We start from the raw sequence: 18,773 nt of genomic DNA on the forward strand, positions 1-18,773 counted from the left end.
TTGGTATGCTTTCAAGAGGACCATAGTTCTGTCTTGCACCTCTTGTCCATCTGTTGATATTGTTGATACATATTCCCTTTTTTCTGCATTTCCAGAACTATGAAAGGTAAAGGCAGGAAGTTAGGGTGAAATAACTTGACAGCAAAGAGAAGCAGCAGAAAGGAGGTGGGGATTTTTATTTAAGCAGTCTGGTGTTGAATTGGATAGTGGATAGCATTTTCAAAATTGAGTGTTTTCATAACAGATATTCTCACCAAGTCTCCAGAAGCTGCATTAAATTTGGGGAAGTGTTAGACTTTCTGAAAATCAGACTAAATTTTGCTTGTAGCAATAACTTGATAATTAGTCATACCTGACAAGCTGAAAGACTGCACTGTAGTGTATGCCTGCTCTTTTTCCATTGCTTCAAAGCTGTGTGCCTCTCATGTGTTCAGGGACATGAGCAGGAGTAGCAGCCAAGGTGGGGGAAGGCCAGTGAGTGTCTCCTGCAGACAGCGAGAAGATGGGATTACTTTGATATGTAAGGAATGGGGAGATAATCCAAATCAGAGCTCTAAGCATATAATGAAGATTCTTGGAGTGATGTAGAAAGCAAGCAAAAGTATCAGAAGCAGAACGAAAGGATTTTTGCCCTGAAGGCAGAGCTCTGAAGTTGATGTAGCAGGCAAAGCTGGTGGAAGGAGTTGACTTCTACAGAAGACATAGACCTTTTAGGCTACTCTGAGGAGCAGCATTTTGGGGAGTTAGAGGTTAGCACGATTAGAGGAGAACTGGTATGAGGTAAAGCAGCTGCTTTAATGACAGAGGGAGCTTTTCCTGGGAGCCTGGGGAAAGGGAATAGCTAAGAATTGCTGGAGCCCATAGTCCCTGGGAAGGTATTTGCTCCCGGTGGTGTAAGAAGGGGATGGAGAAATGGCCAGTGTAGTAGGGGTTGATGTAGCTCGGTTTGACAGTGATGCTTTGGCCACTTCCTTCTGTCTTGTGAGCTGAAATGCAGAGGAGTAGCTTTAGGTAAATACAGATGTGGTAGCTGAAAACCTAAAAGTGAAAACATGACCACAGAAATGAGAGAGGAATGGGAGGACATGAGAACTGGGCCTGGTTTCTTCACTTAATTTTTTTTCCTAAATGGATCATTTTCTCTTCCAGCTAAATGAAAATGATGGCCATAAAAAAGGTATTCCTCCACAGCATATTCAGTGCTTTGCATGCCCAAAGTGCTTCCTCCTTTTCACCAAAAGAGATGAATGTTGGCAGCATATGTCGCAACAGAAACACATCATCCAGGTTCCTGAACAGAGTGGTACGTTGCTACTAAGTGTACTGCTTTTAATTTTTTTCTGATAATTCATCCTTAAGATTGGAATTGACTTATATTTTTCTGCTGAGTAAAAAAGCTTAAGGTTTTAAAGTTTGTTATTAATGAATGCTTATTTTTAAGGTATTAAATGTGGTGCTTTGAAATTCATTTTTTTGTGTAGAAATCCTCTATCACACTTGCTGTAATGAGATGCTGTTGAGTCTCTCATATTGTCTTCTCATCCTCTAGTGACTCCATGCAACTACTTTCCTGAATAACTTTACATTTAGCATGTTTATAGAGACTCAGAGCAAAACACATAAATTTCTTTTCAGTTCCAGTTAAGAGTGCCTGTTGAGATCCTTCCCCTTACTCTAGTGTGCTTGGAGGCTATTTTTCTTGTCAGTGCCCTTGGCATTCCTGATGGCAAAGACTTGTGAAAATGTCTTCTCCATATAATTGCAAATTTAGAGTGCTTAGCTGGAACATTGCTGCTGGTCTGATGGCTTGCACGGACTACATGGCTGCTGAAGGCTGAAACACTGGTGATGTTGTGAGCTGGCAGCATCCTGAACCATGCTTAACAAAGTCCAGAGGAAAGATCTGTCTGACCATGGTGTTGCAAACAGGGTTAATGCCCAACATAGCTGTACTGATTTTATTTTTGACATAAGCAATAGGCATTAAAGCATTTACTTCACTGTTAGCTGAACTGCTAAGTGGCCATGTTTTAGATGTTGCAACCGTCTGAACAAGCCTATATGGCCAAAAGGATTCATAGAGTTATTTCTCATCTTCATAAATGTATCTTTGACTTCTGGTGTCCCCTAGAGTGGCTGCAGGAAATGTACAGAAAAGGCAGGCTTTGAAGGAATCTCCTGCAGGCTGAGTCAGTACTGCTGCCTTCTTGTAGTGAAGTGACAGTCAGCTGCATGGTTATACTTTCCCTTATGCATTGTCACTCTAATGGACTTTTATTTTTATATAGGTTATTAATTCTGAATGTGATGACTGCAGATGCTTTTGAATTCGGGTCATAGGTTTTAAAAAAGATTACTGGCGAGCTGTTGCTTTGAAAAGATTAAAAGCACAAGTTAGTGTTTTCTTCTTTAGAGTTGAAGAGTATTTAACTCAGAACAAAAAACTGAGTGCTCCATTTTTTACTTTGCATTAGTTAGGCTTTATGAGTAATAATTATCAGCATGGCCTGATATCTGCCAGTGAAGTTAGCTGAAAGGCATAACCTCAAATTACTGCCTGCTGATCATCACATATACTAAAACAGAAAAGTCAAAGAAAATTTGCCTGCTGAGGTGCAGAACATGAACAATATATAACCCATAAACCATTTTCCATTATCTTTTCAGTAGAATTTTCTTATTCTGCTGATACTAGGAGTTACCTGTGGAGTATATACTCATAACAACAGAAAGTCCTGCATCTAAAAATATAAGAATTAACACTAAGGGTGGGAAAGAAGGAAAGAGATGGTCAGGGTATGTGTAGATAAATTGTGTGCTCTTTCAGAAAAAATACTGTATGGCTTAAAACAAAATTTTATCTAGTAAGAGTAGATGGCTGGTGATAGGTAGAGGAGAAGAAGGTAAGAACCTTCCTAAAAGAGATATTGACCTGGCATTGTAGAAGGAGGAAAAGGGAAGTAAAATCAGTCGCAGAGTACAAAAAAGCAAACTGCAAACAGATTCAGGTATAAGATAGTTACAAAAGTTAAAAAATTCAGAACTTAGTTACAGCTTCCATTGCACAGTTACTGTAGCTCAGCTGACATTTGTTAACTCACAATTCTGAATCCTGTGACAGATAAGTAACAACAGTAATTATGTTATCAGAGGGCTGAAATTGTATTGGGAAACTCTAATGTGTGGTTGCACTTTGTACCATTCTGTTTTACAGATGCAGTGAAGTCTGGTGATCCACTCCCTTTTCCATCCTTTGCAAAGAACCTTTTGATATCTCTGTGTAAAGAGGTCTCCTTCCAAGTGAAATGTATGTCCTGCTTCAAGATACTGCGCTCACATATGGAATTAACAGCTCACTTCAGGTTTGTGAAAGGCAGTTGTCTTTATAATGTGAACATCCATAGATCAGTGACAGGTATGCAGACATGCTTTTAATGAAACTAGTGGATTTCAGGGCAGCTAGGACCATCTGAATTTTGACTTTCTGAATAAACAATCAAAAGCCTGCCCCCTTAACTTTACCCCACTGCAGAAAGCTGATCAATGTCAGGATCCTTTTTGTATTTTCTGTAACAGAACAACAAAAGCTTTTTGCTGTTCCTCTATTTCTAAGTTTACAGCATTTGATTTTGAAAATGTACAGTCAAAAACATAAGCATCAATCTACATGCTAGCTTTGGAAATTAGCTCCTAATTCTCTTCAAGTTTCAGAGACTAAATATACATTGCATGTTTTGTTGGCAGGCTGGTAGGTAGGTTAAAGTACACAGAGCACCCTGTTTCCATGCACTTACTGCTGTAGCTACTTGGTAAAATATCGAGTACCTCTGAAAGTTTACAAATGTTTCAGGTGGTGATACAACTTCCTTTATGTTTTTTATCCATTCTAGAACACGTTGTTATAATTCTGGGCCCATGGCACTGTCAAAGAAAAGCATCTCCCAAGTTGCAGAGATATTTAAAATGAAAGGTCACTGTGAGAACTGTGATGAACTGTTTGCTGAAAAGAATCAGATGACCCAACACAAACAAACCACTCAACATAACATTAGAGTTTTTACTACACTGGAAGAATCAATCTTGATGTTCTGCCATGTCAATGGAAAACATAAAAGTCAGTCTCATTTGGCCCACATTGTGGAACGGTCAAGACCACTGCTGAAAAGACACTTGAGTCCAGATGAGTCCTCCAGTGAAACAGGGTCTAGTCCTTCAAAACGGAGGAGTAATTCAGAAGGTAAAAGTGAGGATAAAGTTGCAAACCAAAGTCAAGGTACTGCTTCCAAAGTAAAAGCCTGGTTTTGTGAATGCCTTCAAAAGTTTTTTACAGAAGAGTCAGTAGAAAAGCACATTTTATCAGCAAATAGGATTTGTCACAAGTGTGCAGTGTGTGGAAAACTGGCTGAAAATTCAAGCATTATCCGCCTGCATATGAGTCGATTCCATGGAGGAGCACACTTGACTAATTTTCTTCTCTGGTGCAGAGCATGCTCTGTAGATCTTAGAGAAGAGGATATTATGAGACATGTAACTGAATTTCATGGTGGGCATAGTTACTACTATGAGCAAGAAGCTGTAGAAGATGAACCTATGCCATCTGCTTCTGATGCAGTGAGCATTTCTGCAGGTGGAGATAAAGACTGCATTTCTGGCCCTGTGGAACTGTCCCCTGAAAGTGGTCCTGTTGTGGGAAAATGGCAGTGCTGCATTTGTGAGGAGATGTTTGAGTCTGAAGAGAGTGTTCAACAACACTGCAGGTCCTTAGAAAGCCATGCATTTCACAGGTACTCATGTGGCATATGTAAAAATCATTTTCGGAAAGTAGGGACTCTACAGCGGCACTTCCAAGAGCATCATAATCAGGAGATGCAGATTAAATATTTCTGTGGCCTTTGTGGTAATCTCTTCTTCAACACAGAGGAAGAATTTCTAATCCATTACAAGACGCTTCATAGCGTGGACTATACATTTGTGCCTGAGCAGATGGAGCTGTCAATAAAAAAGGATGAGGACTTCCTCCCAGTGGAACAAGGAGAGCGCTTAACCTGCGGTTGCCGGACCACTTACATCTCCAAAATAAACAGGAGGAACGATCATGAGAGTTGTCAGAAAGCCATGCTGCAGAAGGGAAACTTATGGTTTCGCTGCTGCCTGTGCTCTGCCACGGCACAGAATATTGCTGATATGAACAGTCACCTCAAGAGCCACAAGTCAGTAAACTCTAAGGGAGAGATGTATGTTGTTAGATGTGCTGCGTGCAACAAGAACTTTGATGATCTCCAAAGCGCGCATCAGCACTATCACATGAAACACTGCTTCTTGCAGAAACCTGATCTATCAAGTCTTGCAGCAGAATCAGAAGACACAGTATTCAAGTTTTCAGCAAGTGGGGCTTGTGTGGTCAGAAAAACTAACAGGCAGCAATTTCAAGCATCTCCATCCAAAACTCAGGACAGTCAACAGTTTTCTTCTCTGCAGGGCCCAATAGAGGGAAAGAAAATTAAAAATGAGGACTTAGAACATTCTGAAGAACTTAGTGAAAGTATGTAGAAAATATCTTTCAGCATTAGAAAACTATTGCTGTCCTTAACACACTCTGTTTCATTGTCAGTACGTGTTGCATACCATTTGGTTACATCCAGTCTATAAATGAGATCAGAATTTACTACTTATTATTTCTCAAATACTGATTTCTCAGTACTTGAATTTACAAAACTCAGACTCCACAGTTTGTTATATGCCATTTGTATGAAGTCTTAGGGAAAAAAAAAAACAAAAAGGCAGATGTGAGAATTCTGAGACCGAAATATTTGATTTTCAAATTAGTTTGGAGCATAATTTGGTGTTAAAAGGAGGAGGACCCTCAAGAACATCCCAATTAGGGATCTAATGCCTAGAAGTGTAAAAGAGATTGATCATACACATTCAAAAGAAACTCGCCTTTTTTATTTATATATATAAATATTTATGAGCCTGTTAGTGCTTTCTGTGTGGGCAATGCTGTTATACCATCATCTCAGCTTTCTTAGCTTGCCAAAAGGCAGTATCAGCTGAGAACTTATATTCCTAGTATGTATTGTTTGCTTGTGTTCAGAAATTGGAAGTGTTTCTTGATTACTAGTGGTGCCATAATGCTTTTGATTAAGAAGTAGACATTTATGTTAGAAGTACAGCAAAAAGTGCATATCTAAACATTTTATCTGCTTTTATGCAGGCAAGCAGTTGAATGTCACAGAGACTTGCCATCGTCAGGGGTACACAGCTGGACATTAAATGAGTTATTAAAGTGTCTTGGTGCAGGACGACAGCTCTCTGTGCTTACCATAAAACTATCCAGGTCTACATCATCATCATATGGACAGATTCTACTTTTCTCTCTAATTTGGGCATTTTTAAGTGCTAATTCAGTTGATTTTAAAATCTATGCAGTCACCAAATAACATCATGTTTTGTAGCTTTTCTTTCTGTGACTTTTCACTTACATATGTGTCTACAAGAGTTTTCAAAAGCAAGTTGATTGAAAGTCACATGAACTTTTAATGTGTCCTTTTTGTCCCATTGAAGATGGTGAACTTCCTGATCTTGACTATCTGAGTACCATGACTCACATTGTGTTGGTGGATCTGGACAACTGGGGAAGTTTTTTCACACAGCTGCCAGCTAACCTCAACCAAGGGACATTTATCTGGGGTTTTCAAGGTAAAAAAATGTTTGAAGTAAATTCAAAGATAAGATTAACAAGTCTACATATGTACTCAAGCAGCAATTCCTTGAATCTGAGAGAATAGAGAGCAGGAGCAAGTAGGCACTAAGCTTCTAAAGTTGCTTCTTGGACTTTTCAAACTCCATCTAAACCTCCACTGCTCCTACTAGTCCTTGTAGAATAGTTCCAGAATTGCAGAACTGTTTAGGAGTCTTTCTGGCTTCCCTTATGAACTTACTTCAGCTGTATCATATTTTCATAATTATTAGGGCACCCAAAGTACTCAGAGATTATATTAACTCCTAAGTCCTTCTCTTAAGGCTGGGATTTTTTATTTTGGTTTGGATTTTTAGTTCCAGAAGGCATGATTTTGCACTCTTAGACTTTTAATTTTGTTCTGTCTCTGGCCTGTTCTATAAAGTGGGCCTGGTCATCCTGTACAACAATAGGTGTATGTCCCATCTTAAAGATACCAGTGATTGGTGGAACTCACATTGTCATGGGTTTCATAGAATGATAGAATGGTTTGGGTTGAAAGAGACCTTATAGGTCATACTATTTTGCAAAGTCTGCCAGTAGCATCCATTTAACTTGGTTTTTGAACCAACTGCATGTCCACCTCATGCTTTTTCTACATGTTTTCTCTGTATCTACCTTTACAATTATTTTGTCTATGGTACCTTGATTTTTTCAGTAAAACATAGATAAGGGATAGTTTCAAAATATTTATGGCCTGGAACACAGGCATCATCTTACCAGATTTGTAGGTCAGGTGTGTTTTGCACTTGCTGAACACTATTGCACTGCACTTTCTTGCTAAGAGTTTTTCATTATCTCTTCCCCTAAAAGATAATCAAGGCTATTCTGAAAGCTGAGAGTTGTCATGCTGCTCAGGTTGTACAGAAAGGCCTGTTGATGCCTGGTTCACTTTTTTTTTCCTCTTAGAAACAGATTTTCCAGTTAGTTGATGAAGGCAGAGCAAGTATAGCTGTAAAGTGGTAGAGATTCAGTAATCTGTGCTCCTGAAGCTGTAATCTGTTACCTGCTTGTTAGGAGTTTTGTGCCCAGAGATGTTCCAAACACAGGTATCTGATGGCACGGCACAGCCCATATCAGCACCACTCAATTCCTTACTTCCTAATGGGTTTGCTGCATGCAGGCTGCCTCATGGGAATGGCCCCTTAAGCACCTGAACTATAAGAAATGCTAAAGAGCTACTTGGGAATAAAATGGGCCATATTCATATTAAAGAAAAATTTAGTTTTTAGTGTCATCCGGTTTTAGTGTCAACTATATTGGTTTTGAGCCTGGGAACACTAAGGTTGCTCCCAGGCACATCTGAATGTATTGTTGTAGGTACCTTCTCATAATAATGATTTGTATAGTTACTTGAGGCATGCTATTCTTGTTTATTTCACCTGTGAAAATACAGCAACGTTTTTTTCCTGAATTTCCCAAACAAGGTTTCTGATTTTTAATTATTATTTTTATACTATATATCTGCATTGTTTTTATTATTCCTGTTTCTAGTATAGCCTTAGCTTTGCTTCGAGTTCCTCCATTGTATTGTCTGGACTCTGTATTGTTTCTGTCTTCAGATACTCAGTCTTTCATCCACTTGTGGGCTAACAAATGACATAAATACAGGTCTGTTTTCAGCTGCCCTGGTCAAATGCTTGTGTTGCACATTTATGAAGCCAAAATCATGCCTGGTAAATACAAGTCTTTCCCAAATAGCAGTGGCTGAGGGCAGACAAGAACAACTTGTAAATAGCATTTTTTTTCTTATGGACAGGTTCCACTAAATCATTTCCGTGTAGACTCTTAATACATCTTTGCAATCATTTTTGATATCATCTTCTTGCCATTAGGCTGAAAAGGCAGGGGGAAACAGGAGGAATCTACTGAGGAATGCATTTTCTTTGTCAGACTGTGGGTGGACATGTTGATGTAAACCATCCTCTGCAGCCTGGTTACTTGAACACTGGTTTCCCATGTCCTCATGTGAAGTGCCATCAATGACTGCTTTCATTTTCTGTTCAAAATCCTTTCCTACATCCAGCCACTCTATCATCTAACAGATAAAGCAACATTTTTTTGCTGTCTGCAACTCCATGTTGCAGACTCATTATTTGTTAGCCATTGGAATGTTAAAAGATTCTTAGTCACTCTGGTCAAATGATCCTTCCACTTGATTGCCTTTTTATGGTGCCATATGAATTTTTATGGGGCAAGCTCCTCTGGTTTTTCCTCTCTTCTTGAAAGACTTCCTGCTTCTTCCCTTTCCCTTGCAACTTGTTTCAGTCTGGTACTGGTTTTATCTGTACTCAGCTCATCTTTATTGTCCACCTATTTTCTTAGCCTGTACCTACATGCCTGGTATACTGTTTAGAAAATTCCTGCACTTTTTTCCCAGTTGTAGCCTCATTTTGCTTGTCCTTGACTGCATCCTTGAGTTTGTCAGGACTCAAGCATTTCTCTCAGCTGTTACTCCAGATTTTGGATCCTCTTGTTAATGAGTTCTGACATGGGCTGTGTGAGGCAGTGTGCATGTTGACTGTGTAACTCCTCTAGTACAGGTTTCCCTAAGAGAAGCATTTCTGTACTTTTGTACTATGCTTCCAGAGCTCTTCTGATTCTGCACATTAACTGTAACTGTGCTTCAAACTGCAGAAAAACACATCCTTGTGTCTAAAAGCACATGATATCTAGAAGATAAGCTTTTCAGGATTTGAAGGAAAAAAACTGTACAAAATTGATAGAGTAGCATATTTTTTTGCCTTCTATCTAAAGAACAAGAAGGCTGGGGGGATTTGGGTTATTCTTAGCTTTCACATTGGTCAGAATAAATTCTGTCTTTAAAGACAGTTTTATATTTGCTTTTGCCTTCTTGCATTCTTAATTCATAGAGGTGTTTCTACCCAAACCCATGTTTTGTTTATTTTTCATGTTTGGTTTTTATTACTATTAATATTATTCCCCTTCACTGTATAGGAGGATACAGCAACTGGAAGCCTCCAGTGCATTGCAAAATTTACAATTATCTTAAGAGGATTGGATGTTTCTTTCTTCATCCACGTTGCAGTACCAGAAGAGAAGCAGCAGACTTTGCTCTCTGTGTTCATGTAAGTTAGGGCACACTTGCTTTATTGTGTCCTGTACCCAGAGAAGGGTGGCAGATGGTATCTGCTATTGATATTAAGTACTAATTGCAGATGACATTTTCAGATTCTTTCCATGACACTTCTGTGTCCCCTGTAAAGAATGATAAACCTGGATTGAGTGGAGTCAGGTGGTTGAGAAGTGACCTAAAAAATAGCCTGAATTAGACAACAGTCTGTTGTGGAGGGGAAGGGAGCTGGTTAGGGAATGAAGAGTAAAAATCCTGCACTTGTTACAGTTTCTCTTTGATAGTGATATGTATCTCCTTTGTTTCTCTTCAAGTAGCCCAAATCTCAGTGGAGTTGAATGGTGCTGCTTTCACAGACCCTATTGAGCTGACAAAGGGCAGTGCCTTTATTCAGTAGACTTTGGCCTTTGGCAGGGTTGGGGATGTGCAAGTGAGGGACAGGAGTCTGGGATGCCATGGGGACTTGTTCCTAATGTAGAATCATAGATTTTAAGGTCAGAAAAGACCTTCTAGGTCATTAAATCCAGCTGTTAACCCAGCACTACCACTGTCATTAAGCCATGTCCTTAAGTGCCATATCCACATGATTTTTGAACACTTCCAGGGATGGTGACTCCACTGCTTCTCTGAGCAGCCTGTTCCAATGCTTGGCAACCTTTTCAGTGAAAATCTAAACCTCCCCTGGTGCAGCTTGAGGCCATATAGTGCTTCATCAGTTAAATAAATTACTGCCTATCTATCTGCATAAGCACATTTTTGCAACAGTGGTTTTATGTTTCATCATGCTTTTTATGTTACTCTTAAAATGCTCTGCAGAGATGACTTGTTTTATGTAGAGACAGTTCTAAAATGCTGCTTTTTAGGAATTTGTTCCATGCTCCATCTGTACTGTTCTGGTAGCCATCACCAGTATCTATTGTGCATAGAGAAGAAATGGGCATCAAACTCTTGACACAGTGCCTTTCACAGTGGGGTAATGTGGCTTGGATCATAAGGGCAGGAATAAATTGGTGTAGAAAACTTTCCAATGAAGACCTGTCTTGCACAAAGCCAGCCAAATGCCATGAGATAAAAACATGATCTCTGTTCAACACTTGTTATTTGTTTTGTATAGGCTGGTCGTCTGGATGAGCACCTGCCCAAGCAAATTCCTTTCACTGTTCTTTCTGGAGACAAAAGTTTCCTGGAACTGGAAAACCAATTCAAAATGACCCAGCGGTCAGCTCGCATCCTCAATCCTCACCACATTGAAGGGGACTTGATGTGTGCCTTGCTAAACAGCATTTCAGATACAACAAAAGGTACAAAGTAAACAGTAAACACAATTTTTCCAGTACACTGAGTTCTTTCCAATAAAAAAAATGGAACACTTACACTGGTAGCATAAACTGTTGCTTGGTGCTTCTTGTATTGTAGTGGTATTTCAATGAATAATAGATCAGAAAATCATGATGCTTGGGCATGTTTTGAAAACAGACTTAATTAAGCATTTTTATTCAATGTAAAAAAAATTATCCCTGTATTCTTTATTATAGCAGGAGACAAAACTGATGTTTGAATTTGATGACTCCTTTCTAGTTCAAGAGAAGCTGTTTGAAGCACTCTTGTGTGCATAGTTATCAATTTGTCCTCAGATCTGTTTGGCTTGATTTATTCTGTCTGTTCACATTCAAACAAATGTGACCCTGCTAAAACATCATTATTTCTCAAAATACTTCTGTCTATTTTAACTTGGACCTTCTGGCCACTTCCTATCATTTGATAAGTGTCTTCACTGGCACTACTCACACACCCATTTGGAAAAAAAAATCTCAGTGGAAGTTTTTGAGTTCTCTAAAGTGCTAGATTCTAATGGCATGCTAAAATAGCCACATTGGTTTTATATAGGATAATCAAAGAGGATTAAGCCAGCTCATTGTCATGCAAAGGGAACCAGAGCTGAGATGAGTTTTAGTACTTACCAGCATTTCAAAGTATTTTGCTGTTTTCCTGGAAGACCTAACATTTCTCTGTAGACATTTTTGCTTTTTCTGGCTTCTTGTTGCAGTTTTGTAGGGTTGTAAATTCAGAGTATGTTAGAGAAAGTAGTTTCTGAATTAGTTGTAAACTGTTTTCTGAAAATTTACACTGCTGGTCTTGATACAGGTTTATGAGGGCTATAACATGGTACTCCTGTTTTACAAAGAAGATTAAAGTGGAGTGCCATCTCTGAATGATGACTTGTCATTGACTGATTAAAGGGGAAAAAAATAGGATAATTAAATAGCTTTCTGGAAAACAAGTACTATATGTGATGAGCTGGAATTGATTTAAGTGTTTTTGATACAGAAAAGGTGCTTACAGAGTTTTATGGCCACCCCAGGCATTAGAAGTTTCTTAATTTAACACTTCTTTCTATGTCCTTTACTACATTAATATTTACTGTTGTGGTAATTGGCCCTACCTGGCGGCTGCAAACCTTTACTTGCTGTCTGGCTGCTCATTGTGTGTTCCACTTGAGTTGCACATGGGGTCATTATAGAAAACAATCCTTGAACAGGAAATTGATGGAATGACACATGATTCCTTTGGCTGTTAGCATTCCTTAACAAACTTGTAAGGAAGAGAATTGTCCCCTTTTTTAGTCAGTGCCAGCAAGGGGGAACCCAGACAGCAAGAGCTGCCTTTGTCTCCCTGTCATGAATTAAAACATAATATTAGAGAATTCACTGTTGGTAATAGGTCTGTATTTGCTGCATTGTGGAATGATGTTGTTACCAACAGTTTATAAAGTTTTTCTTTAAAAAGAAAAAGCCACCACATAGTGCACAGCAGCATCAGCCATCATTTGCAAGTCTTAATGTGGCAAAACCAGTATTGGAAGGTTGAGGTGGAAAGTGGTGCAGTGTATCATAGGCTGGTATAACTTGTTGACCTGTTACAGACAAGCAGCTGAGTGTAAGGAAATGCAAACAAGAACTGCTTGCTTTGTGACTTTCTCAAGCCTATGGCTATTATTCTGGAGAGAGAAATAAGTGAGAAACAGGACAGAAAATCATATTGAAAAATATCAGACTGTTGTTGGTGTTGGATCAGCTGCAAAATGAGAAAGCTCTTTCCCTAAATCACCTTGACAGAGCTATCATTAGCTTCTGAGCAGCTGGATTGTGTTTGGATGTGGCAATCTGACAGGTGCATCATGTGAACTGTTTTACCAGTACAACTGATGTGGGAACTATAGTACTGCATTTATTTTAAAATAAGTAATAAAAATAAAATTTTCTGCATATGTTGCCATACGATACCAACTGTATGTTACTATAGGAAACCTTGGCTGGAGGAGATGCTTGAACTTCTTTGAGGCATGACAAGAGTAGGCATTCTCGTTCACTGCTGCTAAGCCTGAGTTCATAAATGAAGAAGGTTTTTGCTTTTATGGTGAAGCCACATCACATGACAAGAGCTTCATGCACATTAACTGAGTGGCTTGGGAAGGGCAGAAGAGAAGAGTTTTCAGTGTCTTCCTTTATAACAAAAAAAACTGTAGTTTGCAGGAAAATATCATTATTCCATTGTCTGTGTCTTGATGATATCCTGTGTGTTGAAAGTACACTTTTAATGAATGCTGGACAATGTTGAGGGCAAAGCTGATAGTAGGTTGTGGTCATTGTATCCATCTGTACACTGACAAGAATGCCACAGCTTTTTGGTTGACAAGTTGTTTTTGTGTAAGTCTTTAGCTTAACTGTATTTCTCCCAGTTATATTCAAATGAGATCCTTCAGTGACTGAGCTCTTATGTAAAACAGACTCTTAAATAATAAGAACAAATTTTTGAAAGTATTTCTTGTCCTTTCTTTTGAAGAGCCAGTCTGGCTCATGAGCCTGTCAGTCACTGGTGTACTGAATGTAGTGTTGTGTGCCAGATAGCCACCATGGCTCTTTCACTGACCCCTTAAGTACATTTCCTTGGGCTCAAATGGAGTTGCCAGCCTACATCCTCAATCTGCTGCTCTTGCCTGAAATGTTTAAATACTACCAAATGCAGATTCCATGAGAGTTTTATGTTTAGAAGAGCAGGATTTCAGTTCATTTTAATGAATGCTCTCAAGCTTCCTAGCTCCCACTATGGCCAAAAATTTTTGTTTTACCTACAGCCAACAAAATAATTTAAAAGGACAGAAGAACAAATTTATAGAAGACATTGAGAATAGTTGCTTTACTTCTCCGTAGTGAAGATTTTCATGGGTGAACATCCTTGTGTGGTGCAGTTTGAGGTCCAGTATTGCTACATCTGTCCCATCTCTGCTTTTTCCAAACCAGCAGTTAACACAGATGGCAAATCACAGCCTCCAGCCCCTGCTTTCCTGAATGTGAAACTGAATGTGAAGGGCATGGGCATCTGCAGAGTGATGCACCATGAATGAATTATAGTTTCTCTATTAATATATTCCTTTACTATAGCAGCCACAGCTTGTTGCAGTAGAGAGTGATAAGAAAGTCATGCTTCAGTTGTAACCTGGTGTTAGCTGCAGCAGGAAGTTACTACTGGGTTTGGTGTGCCAGTGGCATCTCTTGTATGTTCATGCCCTAGGGAGAAAGCCATGTACTGACACCTAAGATAATGAGTCTCAACAATTGGAGGCCAGTGCATGAACTGGGAGGACCTCACCACTCAGATCATACCAAAAAAAATTCTTGAGGTTCAGCTTGAATCTGGCTTGGAATTTGAGAGAGGAGTCTAAGATAAAGGTTAGATGAAAGTCTGAGTGACTAATAATTATATTGGCCACAGTTTCCAAGAAATGCAATTGGAGGAGAGTGGCAGCTTGAGAGCTTTGTTTTTATTTGTCCTATGCTTGAATGAGCAACTGTAGGCAGAGATAGACAGAGTGAAGCTTGCTTTGCATGGAGGAAGAGAGGGCTTGTATGGTGGTAACCCTCAGCAGGGAGTAGCTGTACTTGCATTTACAATATGAACAGAGATTAGAGCAGTAAGTATTGGGGAGGAGTATGTGGGAAGGATCTTTCAGGGGCATATGAAAAAAGGAATAAAAAACAAGATTCTAGAATCCAGGGAAAGTGTTTTAAAGGCAGCATGGTCACACATACCAAATGTGATTGCTACAAAGATAAGGGTGGGGTACTGATCTAAAGCTTTTGGCTAAGTAATTCCTGGGATCCTGACTGAGTTAAAAAATTGTATCCATAAGGTAGCAAAAACTCCAGACAGCAGCTGCAAGAGAAGAAGGGTCAGTGGTTGGAGAGACAGTGTGATGTGAATGCCACTGTACATTGGAATGGGAAAGGGGCAGGTGAGATGGGGAGTTACTGAAAAGACTAAGAGAAGGAGTATTTTCGGGAGGGAAGTGGAGGTGGGGAGTGAGACTGTACAGGAGACAAGAGGTGTGTTGTGTGGTAAGGGAGCAGGAGGAGGGCTGAGGAAGGAAAGTTGAGTCCTGATGGAAATTATGAAAGGGTTGGTGGTAACTGAGGTGGTTGCAAAAGAAGATGATTAGTGGCAGGATATAGAATAAGATACAGTGGGGGGATGTTACCCTGAGCTGTATGGGCAGCTAATCCAAACTCAGGCTGGGGTGCTTTGATGGCAGGACAGTGGGTGGCGCTTACATTCTGTGAAAGTTACCAGTCTCTCCCCAGAAGAGGTTTCTCAGAGACATGAGATGCAAAAAATCACTCTGAGCTCTAAATTCATCTGGAGTTTGCCTTCCTGTTTTCTCATTCTTCCAGTAGGAATATGTCAGTATGTGAGGCCAGTAATGAGCAGTAGGATTTCTTTTGAAAGAACAGGTACAGTCACAGGTTCTTACCTGATGTGTATTTGACAAAATGTACTAGAGAAGAGTACAAGAGATCTTAAGATCTCTTGCCTCTGAAACCGGGCAGCTGCTTTTCCTCTGACACCAAAGGAGTTGGGAGCTATAGCATGTGCAAAGGATTTTAACAAGAGACCAGACATACCTGGTTTCTCAAAATTAGAAGATGCCAGCTGTGGCATCTCATCATTAGAAGATGCCAGCAGTTTCAGCAGTGTATGTTGATGAAGTGTGGGCTGGATGAGAAAACTGAGGTGGATTGAAAGCTGACTGAACCGCCAGACCTGGGACATGGTGATCCGTGGCATGGAGGTCAGGAGCCAGCTGTGTCCCAGTACAGGGGCTGATCCTTTTTAATGCCTGTTAATGCCCTAGATGATGGGGCAGAGTATACCTACAGCAAGTGTATTGATGACACAAAACTGGGAGTGGCAGTTGGTGCACCACAGGAACTGTGCTGCCATCCAGAGGAACCTTGACAGGAGAGAAGTGGACTCACAGTGAATCTCATGAAGTTCAACAAAGGGAAGTGCAGTCTTCAGCATCTGGGGAGAAACAGCCCCAAGCATCAATATATGCTGAGCAAGAGTAAGCCAGCTGGGAAATGGCTTTGTAGGGAAGAACCTGGTGGTCCTGGTGGACAGCAGGTTGACTGTGAGCTAATGTGTGCTCTGGTGGATGAGAGGTCCCACAGTACCCTCGGCTGCATTAGGAAGATTGTTGCCAGTAGGTTGAGGAAGATGATACTTTCACTTTACTCAGTAAGGTCATATCTAACAAGTTTGGAGCTCCCCGCTGCATTGTCTTTTGAGTACTGCTCAAAAGCTATCTGGACAGAGTCCTGGGCAGTAGATGATTCTGACTGAGCTGGGAGGCTGGACAGTATGACTTCAGAGGTCCCTTCCAATCTCCACCATTCTGTGACATTGCCTGACCAGTCTGGTGGCCTTTTATGATGGAGCAACTGCAGTGCTTGACAAGGGAAGGCTGTGATATCTGCCTGGACTTGTTGGTGGATAAGGAATTGGCTGGATGGACATTGCCAGAGAGCTGTGGTCAGTGACTCCATGTCAAGTGAAGGCTGGTGACAGATGGTGATCCCCCAGGACTCTGCCTTGGGACCAGTGCTTTTCGGTGTCTTTACTGGTGACACGGACAGTGGAATCAAGGGCAGCCTCAGCAGGTTTGCAGATGACATGAAGCTGAGTGGTGCAGTTGCACCTGAAGGATGGGATGTCATCCAGGAAGACCTGGACAAACTTGAGAAGTGGGCCCATGAGAACCTCAGGAAGTTCCACAGGGCCAAGTGCAAGGTGCTGCACCTGGCTGGGGATAATTCCAGACATGAATACAGCCTGGGAGAAGAGCTGCATGTGAACAGACCAGTGAAGGACTTGGGGGGTCCATTGGATGAAAAGCTGGACATGAGCCAGCAGTGTGCAGTCACAACCCAGAAGGCCAATGGCATCCTGGGCTGCATCAAAAGAGGAGTGGCCAGCAGGTCAAGGGAGGGGATTCTGCCCCTCTGCTCCGGCTTCATGAGACCCCACAAGGGTGCTGTGTCCAGTTCTGGGTCCTCAGCACAAGAAAGTCATGGATCTGTTCAAGTGGGTCCAGAGCAGGCCACAAAGATGATCAGAGAGCTGGAAAGAAAGGCTGAGAGTGTTGTGGTTGTTCATCCTGGAGCAGAGAAGGCTCTGAGGAGACCACATTGTGGCCTTCCAGTATTTAAAGAGGCCTTATAAAAAAGGACTTTTTATGTGGGCAGATAGTGACAAGACAAGGAGGAATGATTTTGTACTAAAAGAAGGAAGATTTGGATTAGATGGTAGGAAGAAATTATTTACTTTGAGGGTAGTGAGGCACTTGACCAGTTGCCCAGAAAAGCTGTGGGTGCCCCATCCCTGGAAGTGTTTTTATGTCATGTGTACTAAGCCAAGAATTGAGTTAGGGAGTGATTGCTTCAACTGTTCCACCTCTAACAGGTATAAAACTTTTTAAAGTGGTCTGACATGTCTTCCAGGCTGGAAGATTAAAAGGATAGTTAATTAGGGAGAAGCCACTGGCAAAAAGCTTTTCCTTTGTGCTTTTTGCTCCCTTTCATTAGTAATTGTAGTGACTGCTGTGGGGGATGAGGGGGTGTGGATTTTTCTTTCCTTTGCTTTGCTTTGGAAAATGATGTCAGAATTAGTATCTCGTCTGCTCAGAAATAGTAGGCAGCCCCAAAAAGAGTTCACAGCCAGTCTGCCAAGTGGAGAAATACCATTTAAATTATCTATTTCTGGCCTATTTTTGGGCTGCTGATCACTCTTTGACACCAGCTGTTGGAATTTTTATTCCTGGAATTGGGAAAGTCAGCAAGGTTCTGCTCAAACAGGTGGTGTGTCAGAGGTTGGAAAACAAATTTTGGAAGCTTACCTGACAATTTGAATAACTAAGTTGGGTAATTCAAAATGCCAGAAGTCACACAGTCAGTAAATTAGATGGCCATATCAGAAAGTTCTTTGTTGGTTGATGTAATCAGAAGTATACAGATGTATTAATAAATGTGATGACTTTAAGGGGAGTGCTTCTGTTGGTATGACTGCAGGAGACCTTGTTGATTGCTAATACTGTAAGACCTCATTACAGAGACCATCTCCCAAAATAGCAATAGCCTGTAGCAGGAGCATGAATGCATAACGTGACTCATTGGCTTGGCTTTTAACCTGTACTTCACTGTGCCTCTGTTTCATGGGGAAAAAACAACCAAGAAAAAACTAAACCAACCAACCAAACCCCTCACCACTTCAGGTACACTAGACACTTCAAAACAAAGCTGTTCTGCTGGAGCTGGAAACCAGCCTTGTGCAGAGTGTTATTAAGAAAGGGAAAGGTTGTGGAGTTTTGGCTGGGCTGGGTTGTGATGAATGAACTGATTTAACTAAATCTATCAACCTTCTGCTTATATGAGACTTGAACAGCAACATCTGCTGGATTGCACTGCTCAGTTGAGTTTTAGCACTCCATTGTTCAAATGCAGTATTTGGGGAATAAAGCACAGCTACAGTCATGTGTAGGCAGAGACACACTAAGGCACTTCTTCCCATAATTAAATCCTTGATATATTTTATAGAAAGTGAGTA

The 18,773-nt window shown here is 40.6% G+C and overlaps 1 protein-coding gene across 2 annotated transcripts in view; it reads left to right on the forward strand.

Moving 5' to 3' along the window:
* The window catches only part of ZNF451 (zinc finger protein 451), a 32,283-nt gene that overhangs the window by 9,911 nt on the left and 3,599 nt on the right, over window positions 1-18,773 (forward strand). Inside the window, exons 8-13 of one of the 2 annotated variants that reach the window (XM_058020594.1) lie at window positions 1,150-1,303; window positions 3,215-3,362; window positions 3,891-5,542; window positions 6,565-6,699; window positions 9,698-9,828; window positions 10,948-11,134. In XM_058020594.1, the coding sequence (XP_057876577.1) occupies window positions 1,150-1,303; window positions 3,215-3,362; window positions 3,891-5,542; window positions 6,565-6,699; window positions 9,698-9,828; window positions 10,948-11,134 (2,407 nt within the window). Of the gene's footprint in view, window positions 1-1,149; window positions 1,304-3,214; window positions 3,363-3,890; window positions 5,543-6,564; window positions 6,700-9,697; window positions 9,829-10,947; window positions 11,135-18,773 lie in introns of those variants that run through there. The other variant, XM_058020595.1, reaches the window with a different exon arrangement.

The sequence above is a fragment of the Melospiza georgiana genome, chromosome 3, assembly GCF_028018845.1.
Source record: "Melospiza georgiana isolate bMelGeo1 chromosome 3, bMelGeo1.pri, whole genome shotgun sequence".
Taxonomy (NCBI): Eukaryota; Metazoa; Chordata; class Aves; order Passeriformes; family Passerellidae; genus Melospiza; species Melospiza georgiana.